General features: G+C 41.0%; 1 protein-coding gene across 8 annotated transcripts in view; it reads right to left on the reverse strand.

Annotated features, from left to right (window-relative positions):
- The window catches only part of SHANK3 (SH3 and multiple ankyrin repeat domains 3), a 521,647-nt gene that overhangs the window by 340,960 nt on the left and 159,246 nt on the right, over positions 1–21,441 (reverse strand). For all 8 annotated transcript variants that reach the window (XM_077264301.1, XM_077264298.1, XM_077264303.1 and 5 more), the window contains exon 2: positions 2,206–2,245. Coding sequence is in view for 6 of the 8 variants with exons in the window: in XM_077264298.1 (XP_077120413.1) it covers positions 2,206–2,245 (40 nt within the window). In the remaining 2 variants the exon portion in view is untranslated. The remainder of the gene's footprint in view (positions 1–2,205; positions 2,246–21,441) is intronic.

The raw sequence follows: 21,441 nt of genomic DNA on the forward strand, positions 1-21,441 counted from the left end.
TAAAACCCTTTACAATATACACTCTCCAGGTAGTAGGTATTTCAGTATCTAAGTCTACCATATACTGTAGAGAAGACTTCATCAGAGCAAATATAGAGGGTTCACCACAAGGTGCAAACTATAAGTCAGCCTTTAAAACACAAAGGCCAGAGTAAACATTGCCAAAAAAAATCTAAAGAAACCAGCCCAATTTTGGAAAATCATTCTTTGATGAAACAGATCAACCTGTACCAGAATTATGGGGAAAATAAAGTATGGAAAAGTCTTGCAACATATTTATGCACAACACAGCACAGAAATAACATCATAGATAAGACAGGTGACGTGAAGCAGAACTACCATTATGGGAGAGTGATAAACAGTTATGGCCATAAATATTGGAACAGTTCATAGATATGGAGTGTGAATGTTTTATTATCCTCTGATTGGGGTCTGGTTCTGTGTTGTGATGCCCCCACAAGGTCTGAGGAGCAAATTCCTTTGTGTGGTGCATAAATATGTGATTCTTCAGAATTTGTTTTTGTCTTTGCCTGATGAAGAGACGTATGTAGTCTCGAAAGCTTGCAATTTGTTACCATCTTTTCAGTTAGCCATTAAAAGGTATCAACCACTGAGGACTCTCAATTCTAAACATTTTTCTATCCACTGGGTAACACGGTACCAAGATATATATCGTTCCTGTATCAGACTTCAGGCAGTCATTGCCTGCAAGGAATTCTCTACAAAGTACTGAACCTAAAATTAACATTTTATTCATGGTCAAATTAATTTCTCCAATTACCTTTGAGCCACTGAAATGAGGAGGATTTGTAGAAAAATGGTTACATTTCCTAAACGTTTCACAAGATATTTTTTTCAACTCCTTCAATTAAACCTGAAAATTCAAATTCAAATCATCTCAGTTGTTCAAATTTAAATGAAAACTAGTGGCATGCCGATCACGAAGATTGGGTCACTGTCCAAATACTTCTGGATCTAACTGTATATGTAACATTTCCTATGCAGTTTTGAGCCCAATGGATTATTTTCAATTTTAGCATATTCTAGGCTGACATTTGTATGACAATCAATGTGATTTTTTGCTTTGCATTATTTATTTTTTATCTATTTCGTTATCAGTTGAGTTTTCTGTACATCTATTTGCACATTTAAAAACAACAAAAAACCCTGTGTGAAGGGAGACTAATACAACGTGGCCACAATGAATATCAGATAAGTGATATAACACCATACAGAAGGGACACCCCATCTTCCCCTATAATGGTATTCAAAAAGATGAAGGATTAATGTTATCCTGGTAATGGGCCACAGCATTCACTAATTCTAATACCCCTTTTAATGACAAACTCGAAGCACCTGGATGACAAGACTTGTATTGAATACTGCTATCTCCTTTCTTAGCTTCTACCCAGCAAATGTTTCCTTCAGTAGGTCCCAATAATAGCCATTTTGTATTAATGTAAAGTGCAGTAGGATATGAGTTTCCCCCCTTATCAGTATCAGATTTCATAAATTGCAATAATCAGAGTAACGTAATTTCTCTGTTCATTTACTGCATTTTAGCTGCCTTGTACATATTCGATAGGGCAGGGCTATTCCTGCAATTCCTAGATACTGGATGAAAAATAATCACAGTGCACCATTGCAATCAACATTTATCCTTTTTCTTCTCCTACTGGATACTCAGCCTAAGGCATGTTTTTACAGCCGGCTCAGGATTGAGCAACATATACTTGGTCCCTCTAGAAACCAACAGTTGCAGAATAACAGCTAGGTATAATGACCTGTGGTCACATGCTGCACAGTCACTGACTGAGACAATACAGCCTAGATTCTAGTGTCATTAAAAATAAAATCTAAAACAGGAACCCTCATGGTCTGTGCTGTAGTGTTCTGTGCTTGTCAGAAGTCTGGCACTGTATCCTCTTTTCAGTTTAGCTATCTGTATCCACTTGATAAACAACCCCTAATGAATTGAATAACAGGAGGAAGCTGTACGGGTATTTAAAAAATTACAGAGCCGTCGTGATCAAACCATTGGTTATCCGGGTAAAACGGTTAATTCTGCTTCTTGTCATTTAGAAGAAAATTAGTCATATATTTTTCTTACAATGTACTAATGAATAAGCAAATGACAACATCATGACAGCAAATAAATGGCTTTTAATTTACCTTTAATTTACTAATTATGTTAAATAACTTTACCTCTTTAATGTTCTGCTCAAATATTTCTGGACTTTGGTGCCTGGAAATATTAAAAAAAAAAAAAACACACATTTTAATGCATGACAGGTAAGAATACATTTTACTGGTAATGCACACCATATTGTTTAGCCATATTTTCTTTCAGTTAAAGCAGTTGTCCAATTTTATGGGGAATCTCTCACCAATTTTTTGCTACTTCATTTGAGAGCAGCATATTGTAATGGCAGTTACCCTGATTCCAGCTATATATCATTTACTGGGCGGCTTGCTGTCATTTTTTATAAAATAACTGTTTCTTTGTTGCAGATCTAGCAGTTCTCTGAATGCTGAGCTCTGTATAACCCCGCCCACACCCCTGATTGGCAGCTTTCTGCCCATGTACAGTGTACACAGAATGCTACCAATCAGTGGTGGGGGTGGGATTATACAGAGTTCATGAATATGCTAGACTACCTGGCAGCTGGTTTACTAATCATCTAATGATAATTCCCTGCTGAAAAAACTGCCAGCGCAGTGAATATTCATTTCTCTTTAGCAGCGGGCACAGGCTTTAGCTGCAGCCGCTGACTCCTGCCTCTGTGACCCGCTGTTCTGCCACTCCCCCTTCCCCGCCATCTTTCTGGGACAATGACTCGTGTATAAGCCGAGGAGGGCATTTTCAGCACAAAAAAATGTGCTGAAAACTCTGCTTATGCACGAGTATATACGGTATTTCACATTGACATGCTTTAGCACTACAGAGTGTAACTTTTTTTGTTTATTTTTTAGTTTGTAATTTTCTTTATATACTGCAATACTGTGGAACTGCAGTATAAAGAACAATCTAAGGAGACTTAAAAATTTGTTAAAAAATTACACTAAAAACAAAAAAAAATAAAAATAAATTGCTTTTTTTAGCAACACTTTTTTTATTTTATTTTTTATTTTTTTTCTGTTTTCATGTACATTATATGGTAAAATGAATTATGTAATTTAAAACTTCAACTCACTCAGCAAAAGAAAAGTTCTCTTAGAGCTATGTCGACAGAGAAAATGTTTTGACTCTTGAAAGAGGGGTGGGAAAAAAACAAAAGCTCAAAAGCACAAAAGGGCCATGGGGTTACCGTATATAGTTATGTTGTTTCAGGTAATTTTTCAGAATAAGCTGTCCTGCATGTGTACATGAGGAGTAGAACTAATTCTGATGATTTAATGACTTGTATTTATAATTTTTCAGCAGTTTTCCCTTCTGGAGGCTCCATGTCAAATTTTTGGTTATCTCTGTGTTAGTGCATGGATACTAACTGCTATGAAGTCTCCAATACTCTGAAGCCTAGGGAATTCCTGCTTTTCTATCTGTCTGCAGCACACCCTAAGGCCGGCCTCACACTAGCGAGTTTTACGGACGTATGAGCGCATAAACTACGTCCGTAAAATTCGCATTACAAACGGCCCAATGAATCTCTATGGCCCAGCTCATATCTGCCGTATATTACGCATCCGTAATATACGGTCTTGTACGGCCGTAGAAAATCGCAGCATGCTGCGTTTGTCACCGTATTGCGCAAAAAAAATCGCCAATGAAAGTCTATGGGGGCGAGAAAAATACGGATTCCACACGGACCAGCAGTGTGACTTGCGAGAAATACGCAGCGGTGTTAGTGAAAAGCCGGTAATTCAATTGCCGGCTTTTCATTTCTCCTTCACAAACCCAACAGGATATGAGACATGGTTTACATACAGTAAACCATCTCGTATCCCCTTTGGGCTCCCGCGCAATTTTCTCCGCCAGAGTGGTAAAGCCAGTGACTGAGGGCAGATATTAATAGCCAGGAGAGGGTCCATGGTTATTGCCCCCCCCCTGGCTACAAACATCTACCCCCAGCCACCCCAGAAAAGGCACATCTGGAAGATGCGCCTATTCTGGCACTTGGCCACTCTCTTCCCACTCCCGTGTAGCGGTGGGATATGGGGTAATGAAGGGTTAATGTCACCTTGCTATTGTAAGGTGACATTAAGCCAGATTAATAATGGAGAGGCATCAATTATGTCACCTATCCATTATTAATCCAATTGTATGAAAGGGTTAAAAAAACACACACACATTATTAAAAAGTATTTTAATGAAATAAACACACAGGTTGTTTTAATATTTTATTGCTCTCTCAATCCACCTGAAGACCCTCGCTCTGCAAAATAATAAACCAACAATATACATACCTTCAGATGATCTGTCACGTCCCACGAAGTAAATCCATCTGAAGGGGTTAAATCATTTTACAGGCAGGAGCTGTGCTAAAGCACTCGCTCGTGCCTGTAAACCCCGGGTACAGAAAGGAAAGCTGGGTGATCTGTACTTACATTGAGTTGCAGTGATGCGCCCTCTGCTGGATGAACTCATGAACTGGAGCCTTGGAAAAGTTCCCACGCTCGAGTTCATATGAGTTCATCCAGCAGAGGGCGCCTCACCGCGACTCAATGTAAGTACAGATCACCCAGCTTTCCTTTCAGTACCCGGGGTTTACAGGCAAAAGTGAGTGCTTTAGCGCAGCTCCTGCCTGTAAAATGATTTAACCCCTTCAGATGGATTTACTTCGTGGGACGTGACAGATCATCTGAAGGTATGTATATTGTTGGTTTATTATTTTGCAGAGCGAGGGTCTTCAGGTGGATTGAGAGAGCAATAAAATATTAAAACAACCTGTGTGTTTATTTCATTAAAATACTTTTTAATAATGTGTGTGTGTTTTTTTTAACCCTTTCATACAATTGGATTAATAATGGATAGGTGACATAATTGACGCCTCTCCATTATTAATCTGGCTTAATGTCACCTTACAATAGCAAGGTGACATTAACCCTTCATTACCCCATATCCCACCGCTACACGGGAGTGGGAAGAGAGTGGCCAAGTGCCAGAATAGGCGCATCTTCCAGATGTGCCTTTTCTGGGGTGGCTGGGGGCAGATGTTTGTAGCCAGGGGGGGGGCAATAACCATGGACCCTCTCCTGGCTATTAATATCTGCCCTCAGTCACTGGCTTTACCACTCTGGCGGAGAAAATTGCGCGGGAGCCCACGCCAATTTTTTCCGCCATTTAACCCTTTATTTTAGCAGCTACAGCGCCGAAATTTTGCACATACACACTACTAACATTAGTAGTGTGGAATATGCAAAAAAAAGGGGATATGAGATGGTTTACTGTATGTAAACCATGTCTCATATCCTGTCGGGTTTGGGAAGGAGAAATGAAAAGCCGGCAATTGAATTACCGGCTTTTCACAGATATCGCGCTGAATTAAATATAAATACAGAATATATATATATATGTGTGTCTCAATGACATATATATATATATATATATATATATATATATATATATACTGTATATATGTTTTAGCGAACATTTGAGCACATAAATCCATTAGATGTCGGTTTTGCAAGCCTGCGAGAAAATATCGCAGTACGGATGCCATACAGATTACATACGGAGGATGCCATGCGCAAAATACGCTGACACACCCTGCCTACGGATGACATACGGACCACTATTTTGGGGACTTTTCTGCGTATTATGGCCGTAAAAAACGGACCGTATTTACATACGCTGAGTGTGAGGCCGGCCTAAGAAGTAGCAGCCAGGATGATATTATACAACATTACAGTAGCTGGGAATCAATCTGGGGGCTGAAATAAAACATTTATTAGAAAGCAGCAGAACCCTGTGTTTCTCTTCCTGTTTCTCTCACTCTGCTCTTAGTATTTCCAAATGCCACCTATTATTGTTCATATAGAGTGAACTCAGGTTGCAGGAGAACTTGAAGGAAGGGCACACAAAATGCATGCCTTCCAGAAAATACAAAGAATGTAAAAGATACTGTATTTGTTTTGACTTGTTTTTCCATTTTGATTTAAAAACAGCATAACGGGAAAATCTCAACCACATGTAATAACTACCCATTAAATATGCAACCATGCTGCAGCGCAGGTGCCACAACTGGCACCTGCCTGCAGAAGGTTTTTTTTCTTCAGTATGTACAGATATTCATTATGCAAACCAGGGGCAGGTCAGTGAGGGATCAGTGACCTGTCAGCGGTCTGCATTATAAATACCTAAGCAGAGCACCACATGAAGACCCCCCACACAGGCCACCCCGAAGCATGGGCATATAATTAACCGAAAACTGAAAATAAAGATTAAAAAACAACCACAAGATGGATTTCATCAACCAAGTTATCATTGTAATCAGTATAACAGTGCCAACCTGACACTGTCTGTAGGTTACTGTGCACAATCCTGCTGACAGGTTCTCTTTAAAGAAGAAACTGGTATGATAATTTCTACATTCAGAAGAAATCTATATATATAATTGTCTAAGGGTTTTTCCGTCTGTCTGTCTGTCTGTCTGTCTGTCTGTCTGTCCTGGAAATCCCGCCTCTCTGATTGGTCGAGGCCGCCAGGCCTCGACCAATCAGAGACAGGCACAGCATGGCGACGATGATGTCATAATGGAAATCCCACGTCTCTGATTGGTCGAGGCCGCCAGGCCTCGACCAATCAGCGACGGGCACAATATCGACATAGATGTCATAATGGTTGCCATGGCGACGATGATGTCATAAAGGTTGCCTCGACCAATCAGCGACGGGCACAGTCTGCCGCGAATTCTGGAATCATCATTGTCCATATACTACGGGGACATGCATATTCTAGAATACCCGATGCGTTAGAATCGGGCCACAGTCTAGTTTTCAATAAAACTGCTCCTACAGCAATGGCTGAGGCATTCATAGCAAATTGCAGAACCATTCTAGATAAGTCCTCCATATGCAGCAGCAATGGTGTTGAAGCAACCACACCTTTGGAATCCATGGCCTGAGTATTCTGTTAGAGGCTCACCTTGTAAGGTAGATTCTCTAAGACATACACCAAAGTGAGCTACACAGGTCAGAGATGATGGTGCACAAGATCAGTCTTGGCAGCGCTCACATCAACAAGGAACAGAACAGCAGTGTAAGCAAGACAACAGGCAGACAAGCATAGCAGGAAACACCAGATGAAGCAGAGCCCTGTATGCCGATATATACAGGAACAGTGTAGGCAATCTGGTAACTTGCTTGCAGAGATGTGGTTTCACACAGCAATTGTAGATGTATAGGAAATCAGATAACTTGCCGCTGAGATGCAATAACTCACGTGAACAGAAAAGCTGAGAGTATGAGAAGAATAGGAATAGCAGAAATGAATAATAATTAGATACCTTGCTTGCAGAGATAAAGGTATGAACAACTCCATATTAGAAGAGATGAGTTTATTTTCAGGCACCTTGCTACAGCATTGCTGAGATTAAAATAAGACCAAGATTCACAGAAGTGTGCTAAGTAGTAGTTTCAAATTGCTGGATAACAAAAAGGAGTTTTGGGGGCGAGTAAAGTATAGGATGATGTAAAGTTCTGTAAAATACGTGGAATCTGTAAACTATGCTTCCTGAATACTCAGGTAACTGCTTGAGCCAACCTTAAAAGACTAGGACAATGATATCAGAGGTAACTCTGCAAGGACTCAGGCCAGAAGAGACAGGAGCAAGACCCGGTGTTCAATGCATGATACATAAGTAAAAGCCACTAAACGGGTTGTTCACCTCTAGGACAACCCCTTAAACTAAATGTTCGGCCTTGATAAGATAATAAAGCCTATACCCCCTCACATGCCGGCACTGTTCCAGCGGTGTAGGCACTTGTGGCTCTGGGGCTGTGATGCGGTGGAGTGACATGTGATGCCTGGCACCCAATCAGCTGTGGCGTCACTGACTCCACCTTTGGATAAACTGAACATGAAGAGGGAGTTCGGGAGCAGCTGCAGCCCTGGTTTCCTCTTCATGTTCAGTTCGTATGAAGGCGGAGACTGTGACGCCAGCGCTGATTGGGCATCAGGTGTCACAACACCAGATCACAACCCCGGGGAGAGCAAGTGCAGACACCATGAAAATGGAGCCTGCATAGGTGCAGAGTATAGGCTTTATTATTTTATCAGTGCTGAACATTTAGTTTAAGAAGAGGTTGTCCTAGTAGTGGACAACCCCTTTAAATGTTTATACATGAAGGCAATCAATTTGAATCCAAGAGAAGAAAATGTCCAGCTTCACCGAATCCGTGAAAAAATGTTTTCTTTATTCACAAACTTAAACATGGAGGATACAAACTTCAGCACAAACTATATGGGTAAGTATCTCAACGCGTTTCTGGAGACTAAGCTCCCTTAATCATGCCATGATTAAGGGAACTTAGTCTCCAGAAACGCGTTGAGATACTTACCCATATGGTTTGTGTTGAAGTTTGTATCCTCCATGTTTAAGTTTGTGAATAAAGAAAACATTTTTTCACGGATTCGGTGAAGCTGGACATTTTCTTCTCTTGGATTCTACATGCCTGGACACAGCGGGTCCGTGCTCCCGACACTCAGCTTACGAATTACGGGTGAGCTAGCTTATATTCCTTCTCTTGAATCAATTAGAATACATGCAATCGGTTTGCAGCCATTTATTCGCACGTTCTTCGTACTGTAAAAATCTGTTATAATAATAGTCAGGAATCAGTCCTAGTTAATATATTAAGGCAAAAAGGATCAGAGATGTAAGAATGCTCTAGCATTAATGAATACAGGCATTCTAGTTTGGCATGAAGTTCGGAAATCATAATCCACATAAAAAATGAGACTCCCGTTTCTCCCAAAGAAATTGTGTTGTTCAATTCCTCTAGTGTACTAAGGATTAGGTTTGTAATGTTCTAAGAAGGAAAAAAAAATACTGACAGAAAAGGACAATACAGTATTTCTGAAATTCTATTTTTAATATAGATCTTCCTACATACCCTAATTCCCTTTGTGTTGTGAACATATCCTTGGATTACCTCTTTGACTGTGTTACATTATGATCAAACATTACATGCATTCTCTATATTGATAGCATTACAAAACATTCCTCAATCACTGTTTCATGGTTATAGGTTCCCCTTTAGAATTTGATTATCAAGTTTTTAAGACCCTACTTGATACTTTACTAACAAAACGGTGTATCTCCAGACTCTTATTTAGGATGCTATAAGAAAGCATGTCCTATCCAATCAGATTGTCCAGAGGGCTCATATTGCCCACTCCATAACATCAGTCGTACAAATGCACTGTGAATTAGACATCTCAGTACAGTGTGTTTATCCTCATAATAGTATACAAATAGCTTAGTTCTAATTAGAGAAATTGATTAAAAAGTAGGTCTTTACATATCCTCCAAAAAGTTCACTCTACATTGAATTGCAATGATAAAAGATGTGTAACATACAAGCTTGGCACAGGTGTCTCTAGGTGTTACACAAAGGAGCAAAAAGGTGAGAATTCAAGGAAAAAATGGAAACAAATGGGTTAACCTGCGCTGTCTGAGAAGACTGGAATCCAAGTAATACAGTTTGTCAACGCGTTTTGAAGTTTGAAACTTCTTCATCAGGACAAACCATGATCGTTAACCCATTTGTTTCCATTTTACCTTGATTTCTCCTCGTGGGTCTGCAGCAGCCGCAAACCTCTTTGATGGTTGCGGGAACAGTATAGGCAATCTGGTAACTTGCTTGCAGATTGTGCAATTTTATTTATACAATTTACCCAGATAAGACCCTATTGCCCTTTTTTGCCATTCTCTAGTTTTATAATTAAAAGGTGGGAATTTCAATCCCCTTGCCTTACCAATAGTCTTTGGAAGAAAAAAACTGCATCAATATGGAAGATTCAGCAGTTACTTCATGTGTACAGCCACCTGACATATTAAACAAGTGCAACATGAGCAATTTTGGCCACCAACGTTTTGTAGTACATGGTTCCAGTTTTAACTATTGAGTGACAGCTGCAATCCACACTAGTGTACTAACCTGCATACAACTCACAGTGTCCCCATGAACCTGCTCAATTTGCACATTGAAAAGTTATATTACAGTGAGCAGCACTGGTGCTCCCAGCATTAGAGTATACCCCCGTATGCCGATATAAGGCGTAATATAACGAAGTAATGCAATATCTGCAATTCCTTTATATAATTTAGTAGCAATAAATCATATAATTTAGTTGTAACCATTCTTACGGTAAGCAATACAATGTGAAGCTAGTGAAACTAAACACAATAGATAAAATCTCCCACAACAAGATATTAGCCTAAAAACCTATTTTATGCCTGTTAGTAAAGTGATTCAAAACAAATGGGTTACATTTGGAGCTTAAACATTTTATTAGCTGATAAAAATATCTATCCTAAGCCCAAGTTTGTATCTATTTATGTCACAGATTGGCAGAAGTTGCAAAATATTTCTTTTTTTTTCTTTTGAATATATCAGAATATAAAATAGATGTCACTTTCTGTAATTCTTGTCAGCATTCCATGAAGGTTTTTTATTATTATTATTCCATTATACAGCTGGATCTGGATCACATAAAAGTTATTTTTTATTATTATCATTATTATTATTATTATTATTATTATTATTATTGTCCCCATATTACAGTTAAGTCTGGATAGGAACCCTTAAATTTAACTTTTCTAACTTGTTTAATGTTCAGGTTAACTCTGAACATACTAATTTAAAATGCAAACAAGCAAAGCTATAATAAAGTAGCACATATTTAGGGATCTAGACAATTGGACAGTCACAGCAACAACTTAGACTTATTACTGCATAGATGTACAAATTACAGCATTATAGTAATATCTTTCATGTTGAAACATACATGTTATAGACATTGTTCAAATATATAAAATAATAACACAATTTAGGCCAGATTCATACCAGTGTTCTTTTGCCGTTTCATTATGGAAACTGTGAAACGCAACCTATCCAGGAAACGTATCTCTTACATTACCGACACAAGTGGCGCCCGATAGACCCCATTGACTATTATATGGTCAGTTTGGTTTTCGATAGGGTGGCCAACATTTTAAGAAAAAATAGAGCAACATGCTGGAAGGTAGCCGAGGCTGAAACACAAGTGTGCATCTAGACTTAGTGGTTATCAAGTCTTTTGGGTTGAAATTGGTATTAGAAAAAGAGCTGTCCAGCATCTCTGCTCAGTAAGAAGAAATTCTGTTTCAGACATAATAATGGCTATGATAAAATCTACTTCCAAAATACAAAATACTCCAAAGTACTCACCAAGCAGAGCCATTAGACTTAGTTTTAAAAGGGTTAAATATGTTATTTAAAGCTCTGCACTTGGGCCTAATTAAAGGTACATTAAACTTAGAAATAAAAAGTAGATAAACCTGCCTAGTGTGTAGGATTTTTCCATGCTGCTAAAAAATTCAATTTAGTGGAAATCCTGCAGAGAACACAGGTGCTAATTTCCTTCAGATCTGTTTAATTTTTGTTGGAGGAAGACGCAAATCATAAAGAGTTTTTCTACTACTTCTACTGAATAACTGCTTATTAATTAGTCCAGGCAGGTCACAATGGGGCGTCAAGTAAAAACTGCAGCCAAACACCGTCTGCTGATTGGCTGCTGCTTTCACATATTGTCCAAGTGGAAGAAATGTGTCCATCAAAATTGTACTAATGAAAGCTGCAGCTTGTCAAACAAAAACTACCGTAAACTCTAATACAGCTCTGTCAACAGAAAATGAGTCATGGCTCCCAGAATATGGTGACAAAGATGATTTGTTTTTAATGTGCAAATATAGTAAAACATACAGCTGAAACCAGAAGTTTACATACACTATATAAAAAGATACATATACATGTTTTTCTCATGTCTGACATTAAATCAGAATAAATCTTTCCCGTTTTAGGTCAATTAGGATTACCATAATTATAAATATTTGCCAAATGCCAGAATAATGAGAGAGAGAAAAACTGCTCGCTCCTGCCTTTTCAGCTTTGACCATAATTTTTCAGTAGGATTGACATTAGGGCTTTGTGATTGCCACTCCAAAACATTGACTTTGTTATCCTTAAGCAACTTTGTTACCATTTTGGCAGTTTGCTTCTGGTTATTGTCCATTTAGAAGACCTATTTCCGGCCAAGCTTTAAAACTTCCTGGCTGATGTCTTGAGATGTTGCTTCAGTATTGCCACATAATCTTCTTTTCTCATGATGTCATCTATTTTGTGAAGTTCACCAGTCCATCCTGCAGCAAAACAACCCCACAACATGATGCTGCCATCCCCATTTTTCACAGTTGGGATGCTGTTCTTAGGTTTCTCCCTTTTTCCTCCAAACGTAACGATGGTAATTATGCCAAAAAATCATGTCATTATGCACCCAAAATTTGCAAACATTAATCTGTTTTTTTTTTATGTTTCTTTTGGAGTAATGGCTTCTTCCTGGCAGAGTGGCCTTTCAGCCCATGTTGATACAGTACTCATTTTACTGTGGATATTGACACAATCTTACCAGCTTCCACCATCATCTTCACAAGGTATTTTGCTTTTGTCCTTGTGTTGATATGCACATGTTGGACCAAACCACATTCATCTCTGGGACACAGAACCCGTCTCCTTCATGAGCGGTATGATGGCTGGACATTCCCATCTTGTTTGTATTTGCATTTGTTTGTACAGATGAACGAGGCACCTTCAGATATCTTGAAATTGGACCAAAGGATCAGCCAGACTTGTGCAATTCCAAAATTCTCTTCCTGATATCTTATCTTGGCTGATTTCTTTAGACTTTACCATGATGATACAGAAAGAAGCAGTGTGTTTCAGGTGTTAAAATACATCCACAGGTGTGTCTCTAATTAACTCAGATGTTGCAAAAAAAACCAGAATCAGATGCTTCCAAACACATGACAGCATCATATGGGCAGACCAGAAATGTTTAAAGGCACAGTAATCTTAGTGTATGTAAACTTTTGATTTTGCATTAAGTAATAAAAATGCCTTAAATCATTCTCTCTCTCATTATTCTGGCATTTGGCAAATAATAATTATGGCAATCCTAATTAACCTAAAAAGAGAAAGGTTTATTCTGATTTCATGTCAGATATTGAGAAAAACATGCATATGTGTCTTTTTATATAGTCTATGCAAACTTTTGTTTTCAACTGTAAATAAAACTATATACATTTTGTATTACCGTAATTGTACTGATCCACCAAATAAAGTTTATATCTCATCGCACCATACTAAATACACCTCAACTGGAGAAAAATGTATTTTGAACGTTTTACCATATGCAGTGCAATAATGTCTGGAAAACACTTTTGAGGTCAAAATGTTCACTACAATTCCTGATAAATACCTCCAGGGGTGCAGTTTCCTAAAATAAGGGTCATATCTTGAAGGATCATTGTATTATATATTATTTTTTGCTTTTGTAAATCCCCAAATACAGATTAGACCCACACATAGGCCGGTTTCACACGTCTGTTTATTTCCGGTACCGGAAACAAAATGTACCAGAGATATCCGTGTCCGTGTGTGTAATACGTGTGCACACGTGTGCCGCATCAGTACCACACAGACAGCCGCCGGGGAAGAAGCACTACAGTAAGCACTGTTCTCTGGCGGTGGGTGCTGAAGCTGGCTCTCATCATTCAGGAGAATGATGAGCGTTATATTAACCCCTTCATGACCTTGGGAAAATTACTGGTGAATGAGCTGCTGAGTGGTGACATGAACCCCACAAAATGGGGGGACCCCATGCCATTTTTTAAAATTATTTATTTAAATAATTAAAAAAACTGCATGGGGACCCCTCTATTCTTGATAACCAACCTTGCAGTAGCTGACAGCTGAGGGTTGCACCCCCTGGCTGTGAGTTTTGTCTGGTTGGTTCAATAGAATAGGGGGGAACCCACGTCGGGTTTTTAATTTATTTCCTTAGATTGCAGCCGGCGGCTGTGGAATACCCCGAACATCTGCACCTTCTGTCACTGTTATTAACGGCAGCAGGTATCGGATGATGGAGGTAAGAGTCCCAAAAGCCCCCACCTACTGTCATTCGGACTTTATTAGAACTCTCATCATTCTCCTCTCCTCACGGCGATCGCCGGCAGAGCAGCGGAGAATGATGAAAGCCAGCTTCAGCACCAGCTGCGGGGAACAGCGCTTACTGTAGTGCTTTTTCCCCGATGCCGATGCGTGTCACAAGAAGGATATTAATGTGTGTTCTCTGTGTGCACGTGTGCAGGACGTTTTGCCATCCTTGCTGACGGTAAAAAACGGACATGTCAGCATGTTTTGCCCACGGACACACAGTCCGTGGAAACACACTGACATGTGCACAGACCCATTCATTTGAATGGGTCTTCGTGTGTATGTGTATCCGCTACGTGTGAAAACTGTCACCACACGTACCGGAGACACGGACGTGTGAAAGAGGCCTTAGGTGACTTATAAAACTAGGAAACACAGCATAATAATTACAGTGCTGCCTTTCTGTAATGCAACATACTGGGCACAACATTTGCTATATGACTATAATGGAAAAAATCACAATTTTCAATAAAAAAACAACAACACATTTAGGATGAAAATGCTAACTACAAACCTAGGGGTATATTTTCCAAATGTAGTAGATTATCAAATATCAATACTTCTGGAACATTGTAAATGTGATATTTTGCCCCAAAAAACATTAAGACAAAATTTACACTGCAAGAGCCAAATTATGCTTTTTCTTGTTCTGTGCTTTGCCGTGTACCCAAATAGCAGTCTACAACTGTGAAATTCCATAACAAATTGAAGTGTACTTGTTTTTTCTCATTATGCATTGTAAAAGTGGAAAAAAATAAGCTAAATCTAAATATTGTTGAAGCAAATGTAATTTTTCATTTTCAAAACCCAATGTTTAAGAAATCTATGAAACAAACTCTGGGGTAAAAAATACTCACTAACCCTCTAGATGATTTTCTGGAGGGGCGCAGTTTCAAAATGGAATCACTTTTTGGGAGTTTCAACTGTACTTATATTTCAGGGACTGTGCAAATGCCACTGGAAATCATTCTGGCAAAATATGCAATGCAAAAGCCAAATGATGCTGCTTCTCTTCTCTTCTTCTTCAGTCACCTGATCCTAAGCCAGCAGCATCAGCAAGACCAGCAGGAGAGAACTAAACTCCTGATGCAGTTACCAAACTGACCATCAACAGTAAGCGTTCTCCCTCACACTCAATTACATAATCATATACACATATAGCAGAACAAGCCAAATTAATAAAATTGTTTTCTTTCCAAAATGGTGTCACTTGTGGGGAGTTTCAATGTTTAGGCACATTAGGGGCTCTCCAAACACGACATGGTGTCCTATCTCAATTCCTGTCAATTTTGCATTGAAAAGTCAAACGGCGCTCCTTCCCTTCCGAGCTCTGCCATGCGCCTAAACAGTGGTTTACCCCACATATGAGGTATCAGCGTACTCAGGACAAATTTTACAACAACTTTTGCAGCCCAGTTTCTTCTGTTACCCTTGGGAAAATAAAAAATTGGGGGCGAAAAATCATTTATTATTTATTTTTATGGTTCTACATTAACTCCTGTGAAGCACTTGGTGGGTCAAAGTGCTCACCACACATCTAGATAAGTTCCTTAGGGGGTCTACTTTCCAAAATGGTGTCACTTGTGGGGGGTTTCAATGTTTAGGCACATCAGGGGCTCTCCAAACGCGACATGGTGTCCCATCTCAATTCCAGTCAATTTTGCATTGAAAAGTCAAAAGGCGCTCCTTGTTATGATCCTGGTGATAGGATCTCAAACTGACCTGACACATATACCCTGAATATATAGGACAAGTTCTGGGGATGTGGAAGCTATACTGACCGCAATCCTGATCCTATCCAAACACACTAAAGGCAGCTGTGGAGCATTACCTGAAAACCTAGACGCCTCGTCACAGCCTGAGAAACTGACTACCCCTAGAGAGAAAGCAAAGACCTCACTTGCCTCAGAGAAATATCCCCAAAGTTTTAGATAGCCCCCCACAAATAATAACGGTGAGTTAAGGGGAAAACACAAACGTAGAGATGAAACAGGTTTAGCAAATGAGGCCCGCTAATACTAGATAGGCAGATAATAGATAGGTGTCTGTGCGGTCAGTACAAAAGCTATCAAAAGTAAACCACGCAGAGAATACAAGAACCCCCACACCGACTCACGATGTGAGGGGCGCACTCTGCACCCCAGAACTAACCAGCAAGCAAAAAAAACACATAAAAGCAAGCTGGGCTGAACTCATATTATAATGAGAAACGTTTTCAAGGAAATAATGAGAAACTGAACAAGCAAACTTAGCTTCTCATAGCAGGAGACTGGTCACAAGGAATATTCAGGAGAGCACAGGATCAGGACTGAACACACCGACAGCAGGCGACAAGTAAAGGTCCAGGTGAGTTAAATAGGCCCAGCCTAGCAGGAGATGAAACAGCTGAGCCCAGCCAAGACCAGCCATATCGCTAAAGGCCACCAGAGGGAGCCCAAGAACAAACTCACACAGTACCACTCATGACCACAGGAGGGAGCCTGAGAACGGAATTCACAACAGTACCCCCCCTTGAGGAGGGGTCACCGAACCCTCACCAGAGCTCCCAGGCCGATCAGGACGCGCCAAATGAAAGGCACGAACCAAATCGGCCGCATGGACATCGGAGGCGACAACCCAGGAATTATCCTCCTGACCATAACTGTTGTGGATTCTGTTTTTGGGCTCCCTCTGGTGGTTACAGCTGGTACTGGGTGACTTTGGTGGGTTTCGGTCTCTGGTTTCCACCTGTCCATCAGAGGCTGGGTGTTTCCTATTTAACCTGGCTTTCCTGTCATTCCCTTGCCGGCTATCAATGTATCAGTGTGTCTCTGTTACCTTTGCTACCTGCTCCTAGGCCTTCAAGACAAGCTAAGTCTGGATTTCCCTGTTTCATGTTTGCTTTCATGTTTTTAGTCCAGCTTGCAGATATGTAATTCTCTGCTGCTGGTTGCTCTAGTGGGCTGAAATTACCACTCATGTACCATGAGTTGGCACATGAGTTCAAGTAATTTCAGGATGGTATTTTGAAGGGTTTTAAGCTGACCGCGCAGTTCACCTTTTGTATCCTCTGCTATCTAGCTTAAGCGGGCCTCATTTTGCTGAATCTGTTTTCATAACTACGTTTGTGCCTTCCTCTCATTTCACCGTCATTATATGTGGGGGGCTGCTATTTCTGTGGGAATATTTCTCTGGAGGCAAGATAGGTCTGTGATTCTTCTGATAGGGGTAGCTAGATCTCCGGCTGGCGCGAAACGTCTAGAGTCCCCCCAGGAACGTTCCCCGGCTGCTGTTAGTTGAGTGTTGAGGTTCAGGATCGCGGTCAGCTCAGGCTCCATCACCCTAGAGCTCGTCCTGTTTTTGCCCGTGTTATGTGTTCAATTCCCTGCCATTGGGAACATGACAGTATAGCCGGCCCACAAAGTGTTAATTGTTTGGGCTGAAGCAGGAGAAAAAGAAGTGTTGAAGGGAATTTTTTATTTTTTTTTCCCCTCAGAGTTTTGCTGCCTAGCCCTTAATTGCTGTCTAGCTGCTTCTTACCTCCTCTTAACCCTTGAATGGCTCTGACCTTAGCTGTTTAACATGGATGTCCAGAGTTTGGCTTCCAGCCTGAATAATCTTGCTGCAAAAGTTCAAAACATACAGGATTTTGTTGTTCACACTCCTATGTCTGAACCTAGAATTCCTATTCCAGAGTTTTTTTCTGGAGATAGATCTACCTTCCTGAATTTCAGGAACAATTGCAAATTGTTTCTTTCTTTGAAATCTCGCTCCTCTGGAGACCCTGCTCAGCAGGTCAAGATTGTAATATCTTTCCTGCGGGGCGACCCTCAGAATTGGGCATTTGCATTGGCACCAGGGGATCCTGCATTGCTCAGTGTGGATGCGTTTTTTCTGGCACTGGGATTGCTCTATGAGGAACCTAACCTGGAGATTCAGGCTGAAAAGGCTTTATTAGCCCTCTCTCAGGGGCATGATGAAGCGGAAGTATATTGTCAAAAATTTCGGAAATGGTCGGTGCTTACTCAGTGGAATGAGTGCGCCCTGGCTGCAAACTTCAGAGATGGTCTTTCTGAGGCCATTAAGGATATTATGGTGGGGTTCCCTGCGCCTACAGGTCTGAATGAGTCTATGGCTATGGCCATTCAGATTGATCGGCGTTTACGGGAGCGCAAACCTGTGCACCAGTTGGCGGTGTCTTCTGAACAGGCACCTGAGACTATGCAATGTGATAGAATTCAGTCCAGAAGTGAACGGCAAAATTATAGGCGGAAAAATGGATTGTGTTTTTATTGTGGTGATTCAGCTCATGTTATATCAGCATGCTCTAAACGCACAAAAAAGGTTGATAAATCTTTTGCCATTAGTACTCTGCAGTCTAAGTTTATTTTGTCTGTAACTCTGATTTGTTCACTGTCATCCATTTCCGTCGATGCCTATGTGGATTCGGGCGCTGCCCTGAGTCTTATGGATTGGTCATTTGCCAAACGCTGCGGTTTTAGTCTGGAGCCTCTGGAAGTTCCTATTCCTTTGAAGGGAATTGACTCTACACCATTGGCTATGAATAAACCGCAGTACTGGACACAAGTGACCATGCGCATGACTCCCGTTCATCAGGAGGTGATTCGCTTCCTTGTACTGTATAATTTACATGATGTACTAGTGCTTGGTCTGCCATGGTTACAAACTCATAATCCAGTCCTGGATTGGAAAACAATGTCTGTGTTAAGCTGGGGATGTCAGGGGGTTCATGATGATGCACCTCTGATTTCAATCGCTTCATCTACTCCTTCTGAGGTCCCTGCGTTTTTGTCTGACTATCGGGATGTTTTTGAGGAGCCTAAGCTCAATTCGCTCCCTCCTCATAGGGATTGTGATTGTGCTATAGAATTAATTCCTGGCAGTAAGTTCCCTAAGGGTCGTTTATTTAATCTGTCAGTGCCAGAGCATACTGCTATGCGGAATTATATTAAGGAGTCCTTGGAAAAGGGACATATTCGTCCATCTTCGTCCCCTCTGGGAGCAGGTTTTTTTTTTCGTGGCAAAAAAAGATGGTTCCCTGAGGCCTTGTATAGATTATCGCCTTCTGAATAAGATTACAGTCAAATATCAGTATCCATTGCCATTATTGACTGATTTGTTTGCTCGCATTAAGGGGGCTAGGTGGTTCACTAAGATAGATCTTCGCGGTGCGTATAATCTTGTGCGGATAAAGCAGGGTGATGAGTGGAAAACCGCATTTAATACGCCTGAGGGCCATTTTGAGTATTTGGTAATGCCTTTTGGACTTTCTAATGCTCCTTCAGTCTTTCAGTCCTTTATGCACAATATTTTCCGTGAATATCTGGATAAGTTTATGATTGTGTATTTGGATGATATTTTGGTGTTTTCTGATGACTGGGAGTCTCATGTTCTACAGGTCAGGAAGGTGTTTCAAGTCCTGCGGGCCAATTCTCTGTTTGTGAAGGGCTCAAAATGTCTCTTCGGAGTCCAGAAGATTTCTTTTTTGGGGTACATTTTTTCTCCTTCTACTATTGAGATGGATCCCGTCAAGGTTCAGGCGATTTGTGACTGGACACAACCTACATCTGTTAAGTCTTCAGAAGTTCTTGGGTTTTGCTAATTTTTATCGTCGGTTCATTACTAATTTTTCCAGTGTTGTTAAACCTTTGACTGATTTGACTAAAAAGGGTGCTGATGTTGCTAATTGGTCTCCTATGGCTGTGGAGGCCTTTCAGGAACTTAAGCGCCGGTTTTCTTCTGCTCCTGTGTTATGTCAACCAGATGTTTCACTTCCTTTTCAGGTTGAGGTTGATGCTTCCGAGATTGGAGCGGGGGCGGTTTTGTCAAAGAGAAGTTCCGATGGCTCGGTGATGAAGCCATGTGCGTTCTTTTCTAGAAAATTCTCGCCCGCCGAGCGCAATTATGATGTGGGTAATCGGGAGTTTTTGGCCATGAAGTGGGCATTTGAGGAGTGGCGTCATTGGCTTGAGGGTGCTAGACATCGTGTGGTGGTCTTGACTGATCACAAAAATCTGATTTACCTTGAGTCTGCCAGGCGTCTGAATCCTAGACAGGCTCGTTGGTCGTTGTTTTTTTCTCGTTTCAATTTTGTGGTTTCATACCTGCCAGGTTCAAAGAATGTGAAGGCAGATGCTCTTTCCAGGAGTTTTGTGCCTGACTCTCCTGGAGACTCTGGGCCTACTGGTATCCTTAGGGATGGGGTAATATTGTCCGCCGTCTCCCCAGACTTGCGACGTGCATTGCAGGAGTTTCAGGCGGATAAACCTGATCGTTGTCCACCAGAAAGACTGTTTGTTCCGGATGATTGGACCAGTAGAGTCATCTCCGAGGTCCATTCTTCTGTGTTGGCTGGTCATCCTGGAATATTTGGTACTAGAGACTTGGTGGCCAGGTCTTTTTGGTGGCCTTCCTTGTCAAGGGATGTGCGTACCTTTGTGCAGTCTTGTGAAGTGTGTGCTCGGGCTAAGCCTTGCTGTTCTCGGGCCAGTGGGTTGTTGTTATCCTTGCCTATCCCGAAGAGGCCTTGGACGCACATTTCCATGGATTTTATTTCAGATCTCCCTGTCTCACAGAAAATGTCCGTTATCTGGGTTGTGTGTGACCGCTTTTCTAAGATGGTTCATTTGGTACCCTTGCCTAAGTTGCCTTCCTCCTCTGAGTTGGTCCCTTTATTTTTTCAGAACGTGGTTCGTTTGCATGGGATTCCGGAGAATATCGTTTCTGACAGGGGATCCCAGTTTGTGTCTAGATTTTGGCGGACGTTTTGTGCTAAGATGGGCATTGATTTGTCTTTCTCGTCTGCATTCCATCCTCAGACGAATGGCCAGACGGAGCGAACTAATCAGACCTTGGAAACTTATTTAAGGTGTTTTGTTTCTGCTGATCAAGATGACTGGGTTGCCTTTTTGCCACTGGCCGAATTTGCCCTTAATAATCGGGCTAGTTCTGCTACTTTGGTTTCTCCTTTCTTTTGTAATTCGGGGTTTCATCCTCGTTTTTCCTCTGGTCAGGTGGAGCCTTCGGATTGTCCTGGAGTGGACGTGGTGGTGGACAGGCTACATCAGATTTGGAATCAGGTGGTGGACAATTTGAAGTTGTCTCAGGAGAAGACTCAGCAGTTTGCTAATCTCCGTCGCCGCGTGGGTCCCCGACTTCTTGTTGGGGACTTGGTGTGGTTGTCTTCTCGTTTTGTTCCTATGAAGGTCTCTTCTCCTAAGTTCAAGCCTCGGTTCATCGGTCCTT

The sequence above is a fragment of the Ranitomeya variabilis genome, chromosome 5 (assembly GCF_051348905.1).
Source record: "Ranitomeya variabilis isolate aRanVar5 chromosome 5, aRanVar5.hap1, whole genome shotgun sequence".
Lineage (NCBI taxonomy): Eukaryota > Metazoa > Chordata > Amphibia > Anura > Dendrobatidae > Ranitomeya > Ranitomeya variabilis.